This window comes from Astatotilapia calliptera, chromosome 20 (genome assembly GCF_964374335.1).
Source record: "Astatotilapia calliptera chromosome 20, fAstCal68.1, whole genome shotgun sequence".
NCBI lineage: Eukaryota > Metazoa > Chordata > Actinopteri > Cichliformes > Cichlidae > Astatotilapia > Astatotilapia calliptera.
The window spans coordinates 1353575-1371135 of NC_137441.1; the positions used below are offsets into that span (position 1 = coordinate 1353575).

Below are 17561 nucleotides of genomic sequence, written 5' to 3' on the forward strand. Positions count from 1 at the left end.
GTCCATATTTCTAGAAATGAGAGCTGCTCCATCCAAAGTGGGATGGATGCCGTCTCTCCTAACAACACCAGGTTTCCTCCAGAAGGTTTGCCAATTATCTATGAAGCCCACATCGTTTCTGGGACACCACTCAGACAGCCAGCAATTTAAGGAGAACATGCAGCTAAACATGTCACTCCTGGTCTGATTTAATTTCAGTCTGGATTTAAAACCAGATTGAAACCTTTCAGAGATCTCGTTAAGATCAAGTTGGGCCTGCAACTGTAAATAGGCAGCTTTCTCCAGAACTTTGGAACGAAAGGGAAGCTTTGAGATTTCTTGTAATTGGACAGAACAGTTGGGTCCAGATTGTGTTTTTTAAGAAGAGGCTGAACTATAGCTTGTTTAAAACATGATGGGACACAGCCTGTAGCAAGCAAGTGTTAATTAATCTCAGGATAAAAAGCCCGACAGTATTAAAAGTATTTTTAAGCAGACTTGGGGGAAGACAGCCTGATGGGCAGTCTTGGACAGCATCACTGACAGCTGGGGAAGCTTGTGACCTGAAATGTTAATAATTAGTTAAAAATACATGCTGTGGAAGAGTTCGGGTCTTAGGAGGTTAAATCACATTTTAGTAACTAAATATTATGATAAGCTAATAAAAGATGATGCTCAAGATCTTTTTTCATAAATGTGATTTCAATCATTTAGGATCTGCAAAAAAACTCATTTCAACTTTGTGTCTGAGGATTTCAGTGTTTTCAGCAGAGACAGGTTAAACTTTCAAAAATGATGAACGATTATCATTTCTATTTACTTCAAAAATTAATCTGAATGTACACACCCTAAAATATTATTTTTATAACTTTATTGTTTGAGTTACTTACCCTGACAAGTGTAAAACACCTCCAGGTACTTGTAGGTGCCACCACAGGGGTCTCCAAACCCTGTGTTTGATGCTCCAACAGTACAGTTGTTCTGCCTGTTACACCTGTGAATGCAGGTCAAAGGTGAGTCAGCAGAGGACTGAAGTACGTCGTGTCATCTGAGAGAAGATGGAAAGAGAGTCAGCATCTCTACCTGTTAGTTACATATTCTGTACTATTGGGACTCGAACAGAGAACATTTTTGACGTGATCAGGATTTCCATCAGGGCACGTGGTGTTGTCACGGCGACCATAATTCGCCCAGGAGACGACTATAACCTGTCCTTCACCTGAGGAAGAGTTCATGAACTGTAACCATGTTTGTAGTTCTATCAAATGAATCCACTAAAGTTACAATAAATGAGAAAAATAAATCTGACCACACTGAAGGTTCGCCTGAGATCCTTCACATGTTACACTGTGGACTGACAAAGAAACGCATCACATTAGAAACTGTAATGATTCATGTACAGATGTGACTGATTGTTAGCTGATAATCACAGATGTAACAGACTTGCAGGGACGCAGTTGAAGGTGATGTCCAGGTAGGTGCAGACGCCGGGATCAGAAGCACTGATGATGTTCATATTTATGTCACACACTTTTCTTCCATCACAGCTGCAGGGACACAGAAAGCAGCTCGTTTTCAGCTTTATTAAAGTGTTTCAGAGCTGCTGCTGTTTTTATTCAAACAGTCATTTGTTATTGAAGATCTTAAACTACCTGTTCTTCAATTCAATTCAATTCAATTCAATTTTATTTATGTAGCGCCAAAGCACAATAAAAGTCGCCTCAAGGCGCTTCATAGATACAGAGAAAACCCAACAATCATATGACCCCCTATGAGCAGCACTTTGGCAACAGTGGGAAGGAAAAACTCCCTTTTAACAGGAAGAAACCTCCGGCAGAACCAGGCTCAGGGAGGGGCGGAGCCATCTGCTGTGATTGGTTGGGGTGACAGAAGGAAGACAGGATAAAGACATGCTGTGGAAGAGAGACAGAGATTAATAACAGATATGATTCAATGCAGAGAGGTCTGTTAACACATAGTGAGTGAGAAAGGTGACTGGAAAGGAAAAACTCAATGCATCATGGGAATCCCCGGCAGCCTACATCTATTGCAGCATCACTAAGGGAGGATTCAGGGTCACCTGGTCCAGCCCTAACTATATGCTTTAGCAAAAAGGAAAGTTTGAATCCAAACTGGAAGCTGGTTCCACAGAAGAGGGGCCTGAAAACTGAAGGCTCTGCCTCCCATTCTACTTTTAGAATAGAACAGAATAAACCCTTATTATGCCATGGATGAGAAATTTCGGTGTTACAGAGCTCTTACAGCAAAGGAAAATAAAATATAAAAGGAAGACACAGGGTGGTCCTATAAACATAAGCAACCAAAGTTCGTATATACCAGAGATGGCACGATACCACTTTTTAATGTCCGATTCCGATATCATAAATTTGGATATCTACGATACCGATATGAATCCAATATAGCGTATTTTGTAATCAATAAAACTGTTTTTTATAAATATCTTGCTGCATTTTGTATAAGTTCACACTTAAGTTTAAAAAAACAAGAGACTGAAGCTATTCTGTTGTACCTGTATGCAAAAAATACACTGCACCCAAAACAGCTTATAGTTCAGCAACACTGATCAATCTAATAAATTTAAACCTACACCATCCTCCCTATTCTGGTATTTTAAAGAGTACTTACCTACCTAACTAATAAGGTTGCCAACTCCCAGCAAAAATATTAGGGAACCACCCCCACCCGTAATCGATGTAATCAACTTTAATTTAATGCAAGTGTAAAACAAATGAACAGAAATCAATTATTTTTCTACAATATTTAAATAGATTCAACATCTTTCTTCAACAGAATTGCAGACTGCACAGATGGTACTATAGCTTACTAGGGTATATATTAGACTTATTAGTTACTATATACAGTAATGGATTTCTATACATTTCATCAGGTGACCACTTTTGTTGTAAGATTCAGATAATTATTTATTCAACGTTTTTAAATGACATAACAAAGAAAAGTATTTCTTTGTGCCCCCCTCTCCCTGTTAATGCCCTACCTGCCCCCTGGCAACACTTTGGTAGACCCGCCCCTGCACAGTTACCAGCTGTCAGCTACTTAGAAAAGGATCCTGGTGTTATTTATCTCTCAGAAACAGTTCATAACTTCAACTCATTCATGTCACCTAAAAGGTAAACCTGTTTCTCCATCACCTGTTCAGCTCTGATGGTTCAGTAAGGACATCTCCTGGTTTCATCTTCATGTTTCCCTCTCACCACATAACCAAACCAACATCATGACCAGCAGCTTTACAGCTGTGGCTCCAGCAAACATCAGCTGATACTAGAAATTAATATTAAATAAATTCTAACAACAGCTGATCAAGCTTAAACGTGCTGCTGTTGTTTAGCGCGACATCTGCTGGTTTCCTCTTTCTAGCGCAAAGTGGGCGATAAACAAACAAGAAATATGGACTTGTGGCAGAAAAGCCGATCAGCTGATCACTGATCAGTTTCATGTTTGAAGTAATGCTGGGCTTACACTGTGCAATTTTTGGCCCATTTTGAGCCGATTTTTGAGTCGTGCGACCGTTTTGGCGATCGGCCCGATTTTGGCCTTCATCGTGCGTCGTGCATCGTGTAGTATACGTGGGGTAACGAGAAGCGATTAACACCTCACGACCAGCTCCCGATCATCAATCGCTTGGTCGTGAGGGTGTCACCGCAGTTTGTCACACTGCGCACGCGCAAACACAAATGTCAGTGAAAAAGACGGAGCAGCACAGCAGTGCAGCGTGTGATCTGGACACAAGCGATCGAGGCACAACTTGTAGAACTTTGGCTCATCCGAGCCCTTTCGATGTGGCCTCACAAAATTATCACGACCACAACAACCGTGAAAACAGTTGGATCGACACTGCTGCTCAATCACAGCTGCCTGATCATGTTTTTCATTAGCAATTTAGCAAAGTTGATGGTGGTGTGTGTGTCTGTGTGAGTGAAAGACAGAGAGGGAGAGCGACAGATTTTCTGTTATAACCTTAATTTTATGGACGCACAGTGTGAGCTCTCAGGTCGCATCAGAGCATCGGGTGGTATAGTGTGAGACCCTGCATCGTGACCTATGAACTTCTAACCCCTGCGAGTCAATTGTACAGTTTGAGCAGGAGCTGAATAACGTGACTGAAAAAAATCGCACAGTGTCTGCCCAGCATAATAAGAGGAGAGGGAGGGGGAGAGAATGAGAGAAGTAGATGCAACTGTGCAGCAAAGACAGAATAACTCCAGCTTTGTGTCTATTTTTTAACTCTAGCTGAAGTCCGGGACAAATCGCTTCCTTTTCACCTCAGTATGGAGTTCCAATGGCCAGTCCAGCTGTGGCTCAATATATCAGTTGTTAAGCTTAACGTGGAAATACTCTGCAAACATTCAGGGATGAACTTACACACTTGCTTTACTTCTCTGGGATAGTTTTCGCCGAGATGAAATGTCGCGGTTTGGAAGCATGTAGCGAGGCTCCAAATGCTCCGACAGACGCCGACAGGTCTCGCAGACAACAGCCGCTCTATCACGTGACACACACTGCGCCGAGCTGGGTTACGCCAAGTAGCGTTTTGAGAGGTGATTTTGTGATACTTCGGATTACATTTTTTATTTCTCTCCGATATCCGATCCAGTAATTTAGGTCAGTATCGGACCGATGCCGATACGTAACATCGGATCGGTCCATCTCTAGCTTCTAATAACATGATCAGACCGACTCTGTGGAAGAGTTAAAGATCTACGACATCAGTATGTGAAGTAAGTGTGACCTACACACACTTTCAGCAGCGAGCTTCCAGTACAAGTCTACGCTCAGAGGCCTGCTGTTACTGTAGGTTAGTACTTGCAGTTACTGCTCTTGCAGTACTGTACACTATACTATAACATTGCATAAATCTGGAGTGCTGTAAAAATGCTGTAAATACACTACTGGACATTGTGGACGTCCACAGTCACACTTCATGCATAATGCACTTTTTATATGTACGGACGTGTGCAGGTATATGTGTGTGTATATGTATAACAATGTATATTTAGTGTGTACGTGTGTGTGTACATGTCTGTACTTATAGATACTTGCAGATATTTGTTACTTACTTACTAATAGTGATGGTAGAATAGTTACATTTACGTCTTGCATATTTCCAAAACCCTCTGTCATAGTCACATGTGTGCTACTGTTGTAAAAGTGTATTACTTATTTGGTATTTGTTTGTATTTTTCTTCTGCTATCTGTTCCTGAGCTGAGGTAACGCACAGATTTCCCCGCCGTAGGATCAATACAGTCTTATCTTAATCTTACTTCATAAGTCTGTCTTTCTGAAAGACGCTGTGCAAAGTCCTACTGTTCTGTTGTAATGTGTTGTGGGGTCTTTCCCTCACAAAGCGCCTTGAGGCCATTGTTGTGTTTGCTGCTGTATAAATACAATTGAACTGAACAGAACTTCAAATTTCATGCAATGGGTGTTTTGGCAGCTGTGGCTACAACTGCAGCTGCCTCCACCAGTGTGTGAATGTGAGAGTGAATGAATAGTGGAATTGTACAGCGCTTTGAGGGCCCCGAAAAGCGCTGTACAAATGCAATCCATTATCATTATTATTATTTGTACTATCAAACTATGAGTACTGTTAGAGAAGTACCACAAGTCAATGACCTTGGTGTCCTTAATGATAAAAAGCTCCTCTTCACATCCGACCGTTTCAACAGAGTCACATCAGAAATTAGTCAGATCCCTGTCACATTTAACTCACACCATCCAGTTGATACGTTTCATTATTTTAATATTGAAGGCAAATTTAAGAGTGAAGCAGGCGTAAGAATACAAGGGAAAAAGAAGAAAACATTTAAGACAATCAGTGTTAAATCAGTTTTACATTTAGAATCATTTATTTTCTGAAACGTCTTAAAGGCCAAGTGTATATGGACACCACAGACCACAACTTAACAGGTCTGGAAAGAATCTGATATAAAATCAGTATCTTCGTATTTTTGACCAGACGTTGCACAGGATGTTGAATGATCTTTTTCTTTTTGATTCATAATTGATTCATTGCACATTTTCTTCAGAGAACATAGACGCTGATGCTATTTGGATGTCAGCGATTTCCTCCATTCAGTGATCTGGAAAACCAACTGAAAGAAAATTTATGTCAGAGAGTTTCATTTCTGAACCCCAACGTCTTAGGAAACAGGATCAGTGCTGAACCACCTAAAAGCACAGTGTGTAAGGGCAGATTCACATTTCTCTCTAACTGTTACATGAGCTAAATTTTTTGTTGTTATAAATGCTCTAATTAAAGAGAAGTCTGAGGCACTTACAGTGACAGCTATAAGCCATCTCCAGGTACTTGTAGGTGCCAAAACACGGGTCTCCAAACACAGAGCTGCTCACTTTGACAGTACAGTTGCTTTTCCCGTTACAGCTGCAGATTCAGGTAAAGGTGAGTTGAAATATGTTGTGTGAGAAGACAAAAGGCTGAAGGAAGAGAGTCTGCATCTTTACCTGTCAGCTAAATTGCTTATGGGCTTTGAGCATTGGACATTTTGGAGCTGAGAGGCTGGAAGATTCAAAGAGCATGTGGTCGAGTCACGGCGCCCGTAATCAGCTCCGTGGATGAGTAAAACCTGTCCTTCACCTGAAGAAGAGCAAACGTTAACCTCATTTGTATTTTTACCGCATGAATCCAAAGACTCACAAAGAAGGAGGAACTGTGCTCTCACCGCACTGAAGGTTTGCCAGCGAATCGTCACAAGTTACACTGTGGACTGACAGAGAAATAAAGCACATTAGAGACATGCACATTCACAAATTTGAATACACTGAATATTAGTTTCTAATCACAGTTGTAATGTACTTGCTGGGAAGCAGGTGTATGTGGTGTCCAAGTATTTGTAAATGCCGGAGCACGGATCAGAAGTACGGAAGGAGTTTGTACTTATTTCACACACCTTCTTGCCATCACACCTGCAGGGAGACAAAGAGGAGCTCTCGTCTTTTCAGGTGAGTTAAAGTGATCGATTCATCCATGATTCCTCAGACTTGTTTACCTGCTCTTGACGTCTTTCAGAGTGTCTATCTGGAAACACTGTGTATTTGCAAGCTGATCTGCAGGAATGCCATCACTGCAGATTTCTGCATCTGTCCGCCCGTACATAGCTGCCTGCACGATGATCACTCCATTATCTGTTACACAGAGAACGATGACGTTCAAACGGAGGGAATCACAAGGAATGCATAAGGTGTGCAGCACAAGAGAAACAAACTGAGGCTTTTTATGTTTTCAATAATCAGAAAATGTCCTCCTGTAGTTCTGTGGTGTTACAGGAAGTCTGAAAGGTCACATCAGTCACAAGCATAAACTGTAGTTTCACTGAATAAAGCACAAAAAGAACCTAAACCTTAACAGGTTTTTTTGCTCCTCGGGTGAGACTGAGCTCAGTTTCTCATAAACACAGAGTCAGACTTCTATTTACAACCTGAGGAGTCGCCCCCTGCAGGACATTAGAAAGAATGCACATTACATCAGAACTTCACTTTTGAGTGAGAGCTAGGAGCTATAAAAAACATTTTTATGTTACCACAGCTCAGGCGTTGCACATTGTCAAGGCTGTCACAGGTGATCACCCTCGCTGTGGACATGAAGGTCGGCGGGAATGGGCCCATAGGTCCACTCTGGCCCAGAGGTCCACCTGGGGCCATAGGTCCACCTGGGGCCAAAAAGCCTGAAATGAAAAATGTAAAAAGTCCATAATTAGTGAGTCTTGGATAAATTTATTATGCTACAGCAGGGTCATCATAAACAAACATGAATGGATTTGAAATATAGAAAACACAGGACAAGTGGGAAATAATCCCAGTCGACTTAATGTCACCTTCATTATATGTATTTGTATTTTGTAACACTCCTCTGAACCGGCTGAGGAAGGATTTCCTCCACATCAGTCGCTGATGGTCTGTCACCCAGCAATTTTGTGTTATTTTGTGTTGTAGCTATGCCCGTGCTTTCGTCTCCCCTCTCTGTTCCCACGTGTCTGTCCTTGCGTTCTGTCTCTCCCCAGTCTGGCATGTGTCTCATGTCTGTGTGCACACGTTGTCAAGTCTGTGTTGTCATGTCTACGTTCCATTATGCTTCCTGTTTTACTTTGAAGGGTTCGATGTTTCCATGTTCAGTTTTACTTCCCCTGTGGCGTCATGTTCATTTGTGTCAGCTGTGTCTCTCCAGGTGTTTCCACTTCCTTCATTGCCCTTCGGTCGTCTTCGGTTCAGTGTCGGCTCATCTGTTTACCTTGTGTCACGTCGCATCATAGAGTTTTTCTTCAACTGCTCAGGTTCATGTTTGGTTTATTTCATGGGTGCGTTTTGCATGTCCCCGTTCAGCGTTATGTTCTGGTTTTGTATCGTTGTTGTCATAGTTTAGTTTTTCCCAGCTTAGGTTAGTCCCACCCTTGTTTCACTTTGCTTTGTTTTTCTGTCGTGTCTGCTTTTGGGTCCACACCGCAAACACACCGGTCTCTCTGCCGCGACAGGTCTGACTGGTTTTCAGTCACTGAAGCCTCCTGCTGGGTGACTCATGCACAATAATGAAGTGATGCTATTCAGATAATGTAAGAATGTTGAACAGTGTCGTTCCTGGGGTCCGATATGTAACCTGACTGGCTGAGCATGATGGAAGCGAATCAGCCGTAAGTTCTGGTAGGGACAACGAAGGCCAGTCCCCATAATTCCAATGATCTAAAAGTGTTCCCACCACTAGTTTAACATCAGTTTCACAGGACACTGTTCTCTGTTACTGAACTGCTTTCAGTCAGTGCTTCAATGAGTCAGAGTTTACCTGAGGGATTTTTCCTTAGTGGTGGTGGGACTGAAAACTTATCGGAGGCTCTTGTAGTGAGTGGTGTAGTAAAATCAAATAGCACTATAGTGTACAGGCATGAAGCAAAACTGCTATGCAAATCTAGGCTATCTCTTTGAGTATGAAGGCGTGTTAGAGCCAGAAAAATATTGTTTATTCTGAGAGAAAAGAAGAAACTGGATAGGCCGACGTAAGGAAGGCGATGGTTACAGGCTCGTGCAGTAAAGAGGACGGATGTCGTATCACAGACACAATCAGAGCCGATCGGGTTTCACTAACTCATCTACGTGCTAGAGTAAGAGGTTAAAAGGACGTTAGCATAAAACGTATCAAACATTCAGTGATTACCTGAAGTCATGAGTACACACGTTGCTGCGAGCACTGAAACATAAAAAGAGAAACCTGGGTGTTAGCCGGCGTGCGACCTACAGCTGATTTACTCGTTTGTCTTCTGTGTTACTGTAAGTTAACAGTGTTCCACATGGACTTTAACACATGAAATGAAAATGAATAACAAACAGAGAAAAACTGGATACACAACTTACTGGTAAAAGACAACAAAGTCATGTAAATGACACATTAAAGGAGCAACTTTTAGTGTGCAAAGCCTTTCCTGTACTCACACAGTGTGCTGCTGAGTCCGGAGCACTGCATGCTGTTAGAGCAGAGCTGATGGTGGAGCACAGGAACCTGGTCTATTTGTACTGTTTCTCTAAGAATCTATCTGCACACCAGGCAAGCAGCCAATCAGAAACCTTCCCTCATGATGTGCAACAAACTGAAACAGACAATAGAATTTGACCTTAGATAAAGCCCGCAGGGCACACACACACAGACACACACCGAGAGAAACATATCTGATGGAAAGGTGTGTATCCTCGAGAGAAACCAGAAGATAAAAACAGACATGCAACTTGACCTGCTTGGAAGGTTTTGGATGTATGCTCAGCTTGATGTGGGGAATGTGTCACCTTGGTGGCTCCATGCAGGCACCAACCACGCTGCAGCTGCAGCTCAGTGCTGGAGGTGCAGAGCATAGTCCAGCCTCTGAGTGGTGAAGCTCTGCTGGAGGTGGGAGATGAAGACCTCACAGACCGAAGCCTCTGTCAGGTCCTCACGCCACATTTAGGTGTGCCAGCTCTGCCTATCATCATCCTCTCTTCACCCTAATGCCGACTGTAGGATAACGTTTTTAGTTTAAAATGATCATTTATCATATGTGAATGTTGCTGTTTTGCACAGTCCAGACAAGATTTGTCTTTGATGCCATGATCTGAAGGAACATCCTTTATTCAGTGATAATAAAACAGATGTTTGACACCAGGACGGAGCTTTAATGTCGTGGTCACATCAGCCAAAGCCAGACACTGGCAGGCAGGTTTATTTCCATTTCACATTACAAATACAGAGACCAATGTTGTTTTTTATAAATAAAAAAGCAAAAACATATAATTATTTGATAGATGTTTATTTTTGTAATTTTTAAAACAGTCAGATAATCTCCATCTAATCCTGGACAGGAAAAAAACAATCACAGGTGTTTGAAACTGACTCAGCTTCACTGATTTACTGCATCATAGGAAAAGTCATCAAAAGCACTGAAGCTACTGAGAGACCCATGAAATGGTTTTGCTGATCAACTCCCAATAAATTGTCATAAAACTGCATTTTAATCCGTTCATGTTAGATCTGCAAAAGAACAGACAACATCTCCACGTCAGATCATGTCAGTCTTTGTAGTGTGAGAACATCAACGTGATCATTTAGGCTGCTTACACTGGCAGATGTAAGCCACCTCGAGGTATTTGTATGTGCCAACACAGGGGTCTCCAAACACCGAGTTACTCGCTCTGATGGTGCAGCTGCTCTTCCCGTCGCAGCTGGAGATGCAGAGCAATGTGAGTGAGCGCAGGCATTGATGTGCACTGAGAAATATGAAAGTAATACCTGCAGCCACAGTTTAAAGCAGTAACAGGAGGAAAACGGTACCTCTCAGCGACTTTGCTGGTGGGACGGGAGCAGTAAACATTTTGGACCTCAGAGGCCAGAATTCTGTAGGAGCATGTGGTCTGATCGTGGCGTCCATAGTGAGCCCCGTACACGAGGATAGCCTGCCCTTCATCTGACGAGAGAAGACGAGCAGAAAACAACCCAGCAACGTTTTTTCAGTTTAATCAAATTTAAATTTGATTCAAGTCATATAAATCATTTAACACGGGTCGAATTCATGAACATAACAAAATAACACATTGACAGTAACAGATGGATTGACTTAATAAACACTAATAAGAAATTAAAATGTAAATAAAATAAAAACAAAAAGAACTGCAATAAAAGTAGAAAATCTTCACCTGAAAATGATCAGAGCTGAGACACAACAGAGATAATGACTCTTACCACAGTGCAGGTGTGCAAACGAGTGCTCGCATGTGACCAGGTGACCTGTGGAAGCAGGTCAGATTAGATATGAAAGCATTGAAGAACATTGGCTCTCAGCGACATGTTGAAGCTGCTGTTTGGCAGCCTCAATGTAAATGAAGCTGGAAGTTTAGAGATTCCTTGCTTTCCACCGTCCCTTCTTAACCCTCAGGGGGAAAATATCTTGGTGTCATGTTTGTACCTCTCTTCAGTCTGACTCACAGATCAAAGCAGTTGTTACCCACTTTTCTTCAGAAAGATGAACTCTTTCTTTCTGTTAATAACCTAAATGTTTGCTGCATGAATGAAAGGATCCTGAACGTCTGCGTGCACAGAAGTGTAATCATATTTGTGAAGTACCGGATCAGAAATATTGTTGCTCACATATACCCGCCTACATGAACTTCATGTTCTCTAGCAGATGTTCCACATGCTCTGTCTCCTGCTGCTCACTTGGGTTTGTTAATCAGGGTCTTCTCATGATTCATCTGATTGGTGCGTTCTCACTCACTGGCTCCCTCCTCAGATGACATCATCTACCTCAGGAACAGTGTTCACATCCCAGCTCAAAATGTTTTCATGAGCTTTCACATAATGTCATCAAAGCAGATTTTATGTTTTACTAAATTATAATGAAAAAGTCATTATTATCAACGTATTACTTGGTTTTGATGATTTGTTGAACATCTGCTGTGTTTAAATGTGTTGACTGACTTGACTTAGCGTTAGCATGCTCACATAAATCAGTCACAAACTCTCTGACCTTCTTTCTGAGCTCTGCTTCCTTCATAGTTTCATGGTCATGTGATACTGACTTGCAGGTAAGCAGGTGTAGCTGGTCTCCAGATATTTGTAGGTGTCGACACAAGGGTCAGGACTTTCGACGTCAGTCACGCTCAGTTCACACACTTTCTTCCCATCACACCTGAAGGAAACACATACATAAAAAAGCAGTGCTGGATGTTGGTTATTGTTTAACTGTGCTGCTTTTTCCAAAACATATTTACACATATTTCTTTACTTTCTTTGCTCATGTAGCGGCTGTAATTGAAAGATGAACAGCAAAGGCTCGGTTAGCCCATAGAGAATAATTATAGCTAGCTAATTATAGCTAGCTATAATTAGCTCAACCTCATGGACGCTCACATGTAGCTGACTGTAAGCTGCCACATTCACAACAGAAGTTTAGGATCCTTTCTCTTGTACCTCCTCCTGAGGACGTCCACGGTTCCCTGCTGAGAGCACTCAGTGTTGTTAAGCTGTTGTTGAGGTCTGCCCTCACTGCAGATCTCTCTGTCTGCACGTCCGTACAGAGCTGCTACCACACTGATCACTCCATTTTCTGTCACATCGAGTGGATCAGAAACGAGAGCATTTCATTTAAAAGCAGCATAAAAATCAGAGTTCACTGCGATTTTTATTCCTGCATCGTTGTCTCAAGGCGCTTTATTTTGTAAGTTAAAGACCCTACAGTAACACATCACTGCAAGCAGCTGAGAGGTTAGAACTTGAATAACAATAATAACAATAATAATCGTAGGTATTTTATTTTGCACTACATTTTCATTAACTGTAAAAGGTTTACTAAAATAATTACTACACTGTTATTTCATTTATGAGATACATCTAAGTATATTTATTGACTGAGTTGATGATGTAGTTTATACATGATCATATATAAACGAATGAATAAATTAAATTAAAGGAAAATTACAAAACTGTTTCTAACAAATACAGTGACGAACATTAAACCTTTCATGCATGAATTATGACTACCTCAATCCGGAGTTTCTTTCTTAAGTATTTTTATTCGTCTTTGGGCAGTAAAAGATGAATAAAAACACTTATACTCATAATTCATGGATGACAGGATTAAATAACAATAATTACAATGAAACATGTCATACATCTATAGTGACATTACACGACCTTTGGGTGGCAGGGTGTGGAGTGACACCAATGTAGTGGTTTATGTGCAAGTATACCATCAACACTGACACAAATACAAGAAAACAACCTATGAATAGCTGTAGTGACCACTGTGCATGAAAGAGTTCAAATACACTGTCAGTTACAGTCACTGTAACCCACTGTAACAGCAGTATGGCGAGGAAGGAGCGGCTAGCAGGTCGAGCGAGCGCGTGGTGTGGGGGTTAAAAACCCGAAGCCAGTCGGTTAAATCCAATAACAGACCTTTATTCACTGTCAGCAACATTACACCTTCTGAGCCAGGTCTCCACGGCTGTACTCGTCCATGCATACATGCGCACAGGTTGGTAACGCCGGCGCCAGGCCGTCACAACGGTAAGGTTTTCCTTTTCGAATGGAACACGAGCTAACAACACACACCCACTAGGAGACTCCCACAGCTATTACAATAGTAGGGCAACCCCCCCTAGTGGTGCTATAACCCAAAAGGGTTGTTACACCCAGAGGTGGGTCCCGGGCTTGGACCGGCAAAAGTGATCCGAAATTGGCACTCTGGTGGATTTACTTTGTGTGTGTGTGTGTTTGGACGCATAGGTAGGTAGGAACGTCTCCTGCCCTTATAGCAGCCGGGGGAGGACTATCCTCCGCCTGTGAGCACTTTGGCACGGGTGAGGTGCCCACGGCAGCACTGCTGCTTGTTGAGAGTGATATGCGTTTTCATTTCATAAATAAGTCTCCAATAATACCAGAAAAAGGTGCCAGATTTGTCGCTAGTCGCTTTTTAGAAAAAAGTCGCTAAGGGGGTCAGTTTCAAACTGGTCATGTGACTGCATGGCCATATCTGATTGGTAAAAAAGTCACTGGAAACTCCACTGGTGGCATGTTATCTAATGTGTTAAACTAATTATTTTTTTTAAAGTAACGAGTCTAATTTTGCAAATGTAGCGGAGTAAAAGTACAGTTTTTCTTCACAAATGTACTCAAGTAAAAGTAAAAAGGTACTTTAAAAGTACATTTTTTTCATTAAATGTAACGGAGTAAATGTAACTCGTTACTACCCACCTCTGGTTACACCACACACAGATTAGCTGCTCTGTCCTGCCTACTGAGAAACAGTGTTGCCAACTCCTCAGTAAGAAAAATCACTATTGGCTGTCCTAAAAGTAGTGAGAAGTTGCTACTTTTAGAAGTTGTTTTAGATAAAAAGTAGTTAAGGGCGTCGGACAGCTTGCTAAATATAGCAACAAAGTCGCTAAATTGGCAACACTGCTGAGAAACCTGACACCGGATCATTTGCATACTTAAAGTGATTGGATGTTTAGCTGGGGGGAGGGTGAGTGTGTGAGCCTGCACACAAAGAGAACACAGAGGGAAAGCAAACAAGACTTAAACCCTATCATCTCATTTGTACATTTTCCAGCAGATCTTTTCAGCTACTGCAGTAAATCTTGTCCAAAATCAGTTTGTGGAGAATCTGTTTTTTTTTCTCAACTTCCAAAAGTTTGACTTAAGGGGGCAGGAAGTTTGTTTAAGGGGGCATTGCCCCCTCTTGCCCCAGTGTAGAACAGGCCCAATTTATGTATTTGTTTAAAAAATGTCTCCAATTTAGGACGATGAACCTTCAGATGAAAAAATGTAAAAATCAAACCAAAATATTTTTTCTCAATTCATGAATTCCAAGAGTTTCATTGGCTGAGTGAAATGTACAAGCCGATTTTTCACATCCCCGCCGAGTCGCTTTGGTTGTGCAGATGTAAACATGCATCGTACCACAGCTCAGCCTCTGGACACCGCCCATGTGACAGCTGACGGCTTTCTCCATGGAAGCATCTGAAGAACAGATATGAAAATGTGACATGAGGTGAGCTGTGTAATGATAAACTGGATCTTGCACTAGATGCTGTTTACCTGCTCCGCTGAGCAAACAGGTCGCTGCCAGCACTGAAAACAAACATCAGTGTTTTATTCATTGAGCAAGAGAAAAGATTTAAACGAAAATGATTTGATCATCTTTTTGAAAAAGCAGAACTTCTCAAACATGCGTGGTGTATATTAATATTAAGGCTTTGATGTTTTACCTATTTTCCTGCGTCTGTAACTGAAATAAAATTATTTTCACAATAATGTTGCTTCACCCTCACATTGTTATCTACTACCAGCTTTGAACATACTTTTCTGTGAGGTATCTAAGTCACACCTTTAGCAGCGAGTGTCACATGTGTCATAAAATCACAGCCTCATCCAAGTGTCTGTCGCCTTTCATGTTAACCACAAAATGTGCTCAGCATTTACATTCAGCTCAGAGATCGCTGCTTACAGCCTCGCAGAGCTGTCAACAAGTGATACATCTGGACTCATCCAACAGAAAACCCACATACATATAAAATAATATTCAGACGGAAACAAACATTTTAGAATTCAGTCATTAAACATAAATATAGAAAATCATTCGTGTACTCACACAGTGTGCAGCTGAGCCTTACACAGAGCATGGTGCCAGTGCTGGTGAGTACTGGTACTGTTGGTACCTGACTCAAACACACCTCTATTTATTCAGTTTGATAAGGAACTTTATTTTAAACAGTAGTTTGACCCTGTTGGATCCTACCCAGACGCATTAACTGGAAACTCAATTTAAAGCAAGAATCTTTGATTAGTGGGTGCAAAAGATGATAAAACAGAACAACGTCCAGTGTGTGCTCCAAGGCTCTCCAAAGGAAGGAGACCAGAATTCATCATACACTTAAAAGTTGTTTTCAAAGAATGTCGGTGTTCATGTGAGTGAGCTTTAAACGTGCTTGTAGACGGACTTTAGGACTTTGAGGACACGCAGGAACAGACGCTATGCCAGTAAATGTTTACTTGGCAAACCGTCACATGCGGCCGCCCGTCCCTGAGCCTGGTTCTGCCAGAGATTTGTTTTTATTTCCAAACGTCTTAGGGCAGGGCTGTCAAACTCAAATACACAGTGGGCCAAAATTCAAAACTGGATCAAAGTCGCGGGCTAACATTAATATTCATTGAAAAAACATCTTCCTCCAAATATAACAAGGAATCTTTTCTTATGGACTCAAACAAGTTTTGCTGAAATCAAATAATTAATTAAATAACACATCAGTGGAATTCATTTCTTAAATAAAAAATGTATTTGCAGCCTTCTGAATTAAATTTGATCATTTATCAAATTTCCATCATATTCTCCCACCTGTCCAGAAAGCTCCTGTTTTCTGCCCTTCTTTTTTCCATTTTGGGATCGGTAGCATGGCAGTATTTGCATGGTTGCTATGACTATGGTCAACAGAGGAGAGGGTGCTAATGGTCCTGTCATGACTGACGTGCCAAAACACCAACAGAGCATTCTGGGAATTGTAGTATTAGCAGTACATGCACTGTATGATACTGGCAGGCCAGCTCTAATAGTAATTTTGTATGGCATTGCGGGCCAAATGTAGTTAGGCTGCGAGCCAAATTTGGCCCGTGGGCCAGAGTTTGACACCTATGTCTTAGGGGGTTAGTGTTGTGAAGTTTAGGATGTGATTAGGTTAGGGGTGGAGTTGGGGGTTAGGGTTTGGTGTGTTGTGTGATGATCAGATCATGCTGGTCTACATCCCTTACATTGTTGCAGGAGAAACCTCCTGCTACACAGCATGCCAACAGCAGTCCAGGCTCCACACGGACAGAACAGGTTTATATAGACCGGTCCTGCATATATTTACGCTCTCTGTGCCTGCATTCACTTCAGCAAATGTAAAAATGTTGCAGCTTTTTAGTTTAGAAACATTTTCTTTCATGTGCAGGTTTCCTTCAAACGCCTTCCTGCAGGCAGTATGTGTGTTACGTTTCATGTTCATTTGCTTTCCTCGCTATCCTCAGGCGGCACCACATTTTTGCTCTGTCTTTCTTTCTTTGATCGGTGACCTGTTGTTGGAGGCAGGCAATCTTTTACGTATTCTTGTCCTGTTACTGTCATGTTTCGGCTGTGTGCAGGCAGGAAGAGGACCCAAAGTGCAGAACTCACAACACACGGGAATAACTCAAAATGCAGCTTCATTGCTGACACACGGAAATGATACAGAACTAAAGTAAACTGGAAAATATAAACTAACCTTAACAAAGAAACACACAGCATGAGGGACGATGCGACATGGAGCAGAGGGAGACTCTGACATAAATACACAGCAGGTAATGAGGAAGTTGAAGCACACAAGGAACACAGCTGAGGACAATTACACTTGACAGCACGGGGAGGACACACAACTGCAGGAAGTGCAGTGAGACAGCCTGGAGAGAGAGAGGGAGAACATGAAGGGAAGAGGAAATCATGGAACACAAGGAGTGGGAGCAAAGCACAGTAACTCACATCACTATATAGACAGCCACACA

At 41.8% G+C, this 17561-nt stretch overlaps 1 protein-coding gene across 1 annotated transcript; it reads right to left on the minus strand.

The window, feature by feature from the left end:
• Window positions 1-5742: 5742 nt before the first annotated feature.
• Window positions 5743-15685, minus strand: LOC113013718 (rhamnose-binding lectin-like). Its single transcript, XM_080295070.1, has 17 exons — window positions 15640-15685; window positions 14949-15119; window positions 12456-12591; window positions 12065-12174; window positions 11229-11273; window positions 10821-10953; window positions 10608-10711; window positions 9829-9896; window positions 9455-9551; window positions 9180-9212; window positions 7558-7701; window positions 7027-7162; window positions 6834-6943; window positions 6700-6744; window positions 6482-6614; window positions 6298-6401; window positions 5743-6111 (listed from the first exon to the last, which is right to left on the minus strand). Exons 1-17 carry the CDS (start codon window positions 15668-15670, stop codon window positions 6092-6094), a joined length of 1620 nt encoding a protein of 539 aa, XP_080151196.1. The 5' UTR covers window positions 15671-15685; the 3' UTR covers window positions 5743-6091.
• Window positions 15686-17561: the final 1876 nt, after the last annotated feature.

Bases quoted from the DNA above. Each gene is read 5' to 3' on its own strand.
- LOC113013718 (XM_080295070.1), bottom strand. From the start codon at position 15,670: ATGCTCTGTGTAAGGCTCAGCTGCACACTGT. The intron at 12,592-14,948 runs GTACGATGCATG...TCGATGTGACAG, and splicing joins TGTCCAGAGGCTGAGCTGTG to AAAATGGAGTGATCAGTGTG. The intron at 7,163-7,557 runs GTAACATAAAAA...TCTGTGTAACAG, and splicing joins TGTGCAACGCCTGAGCTGTG to ATAATGGAGTGATCATCGTG.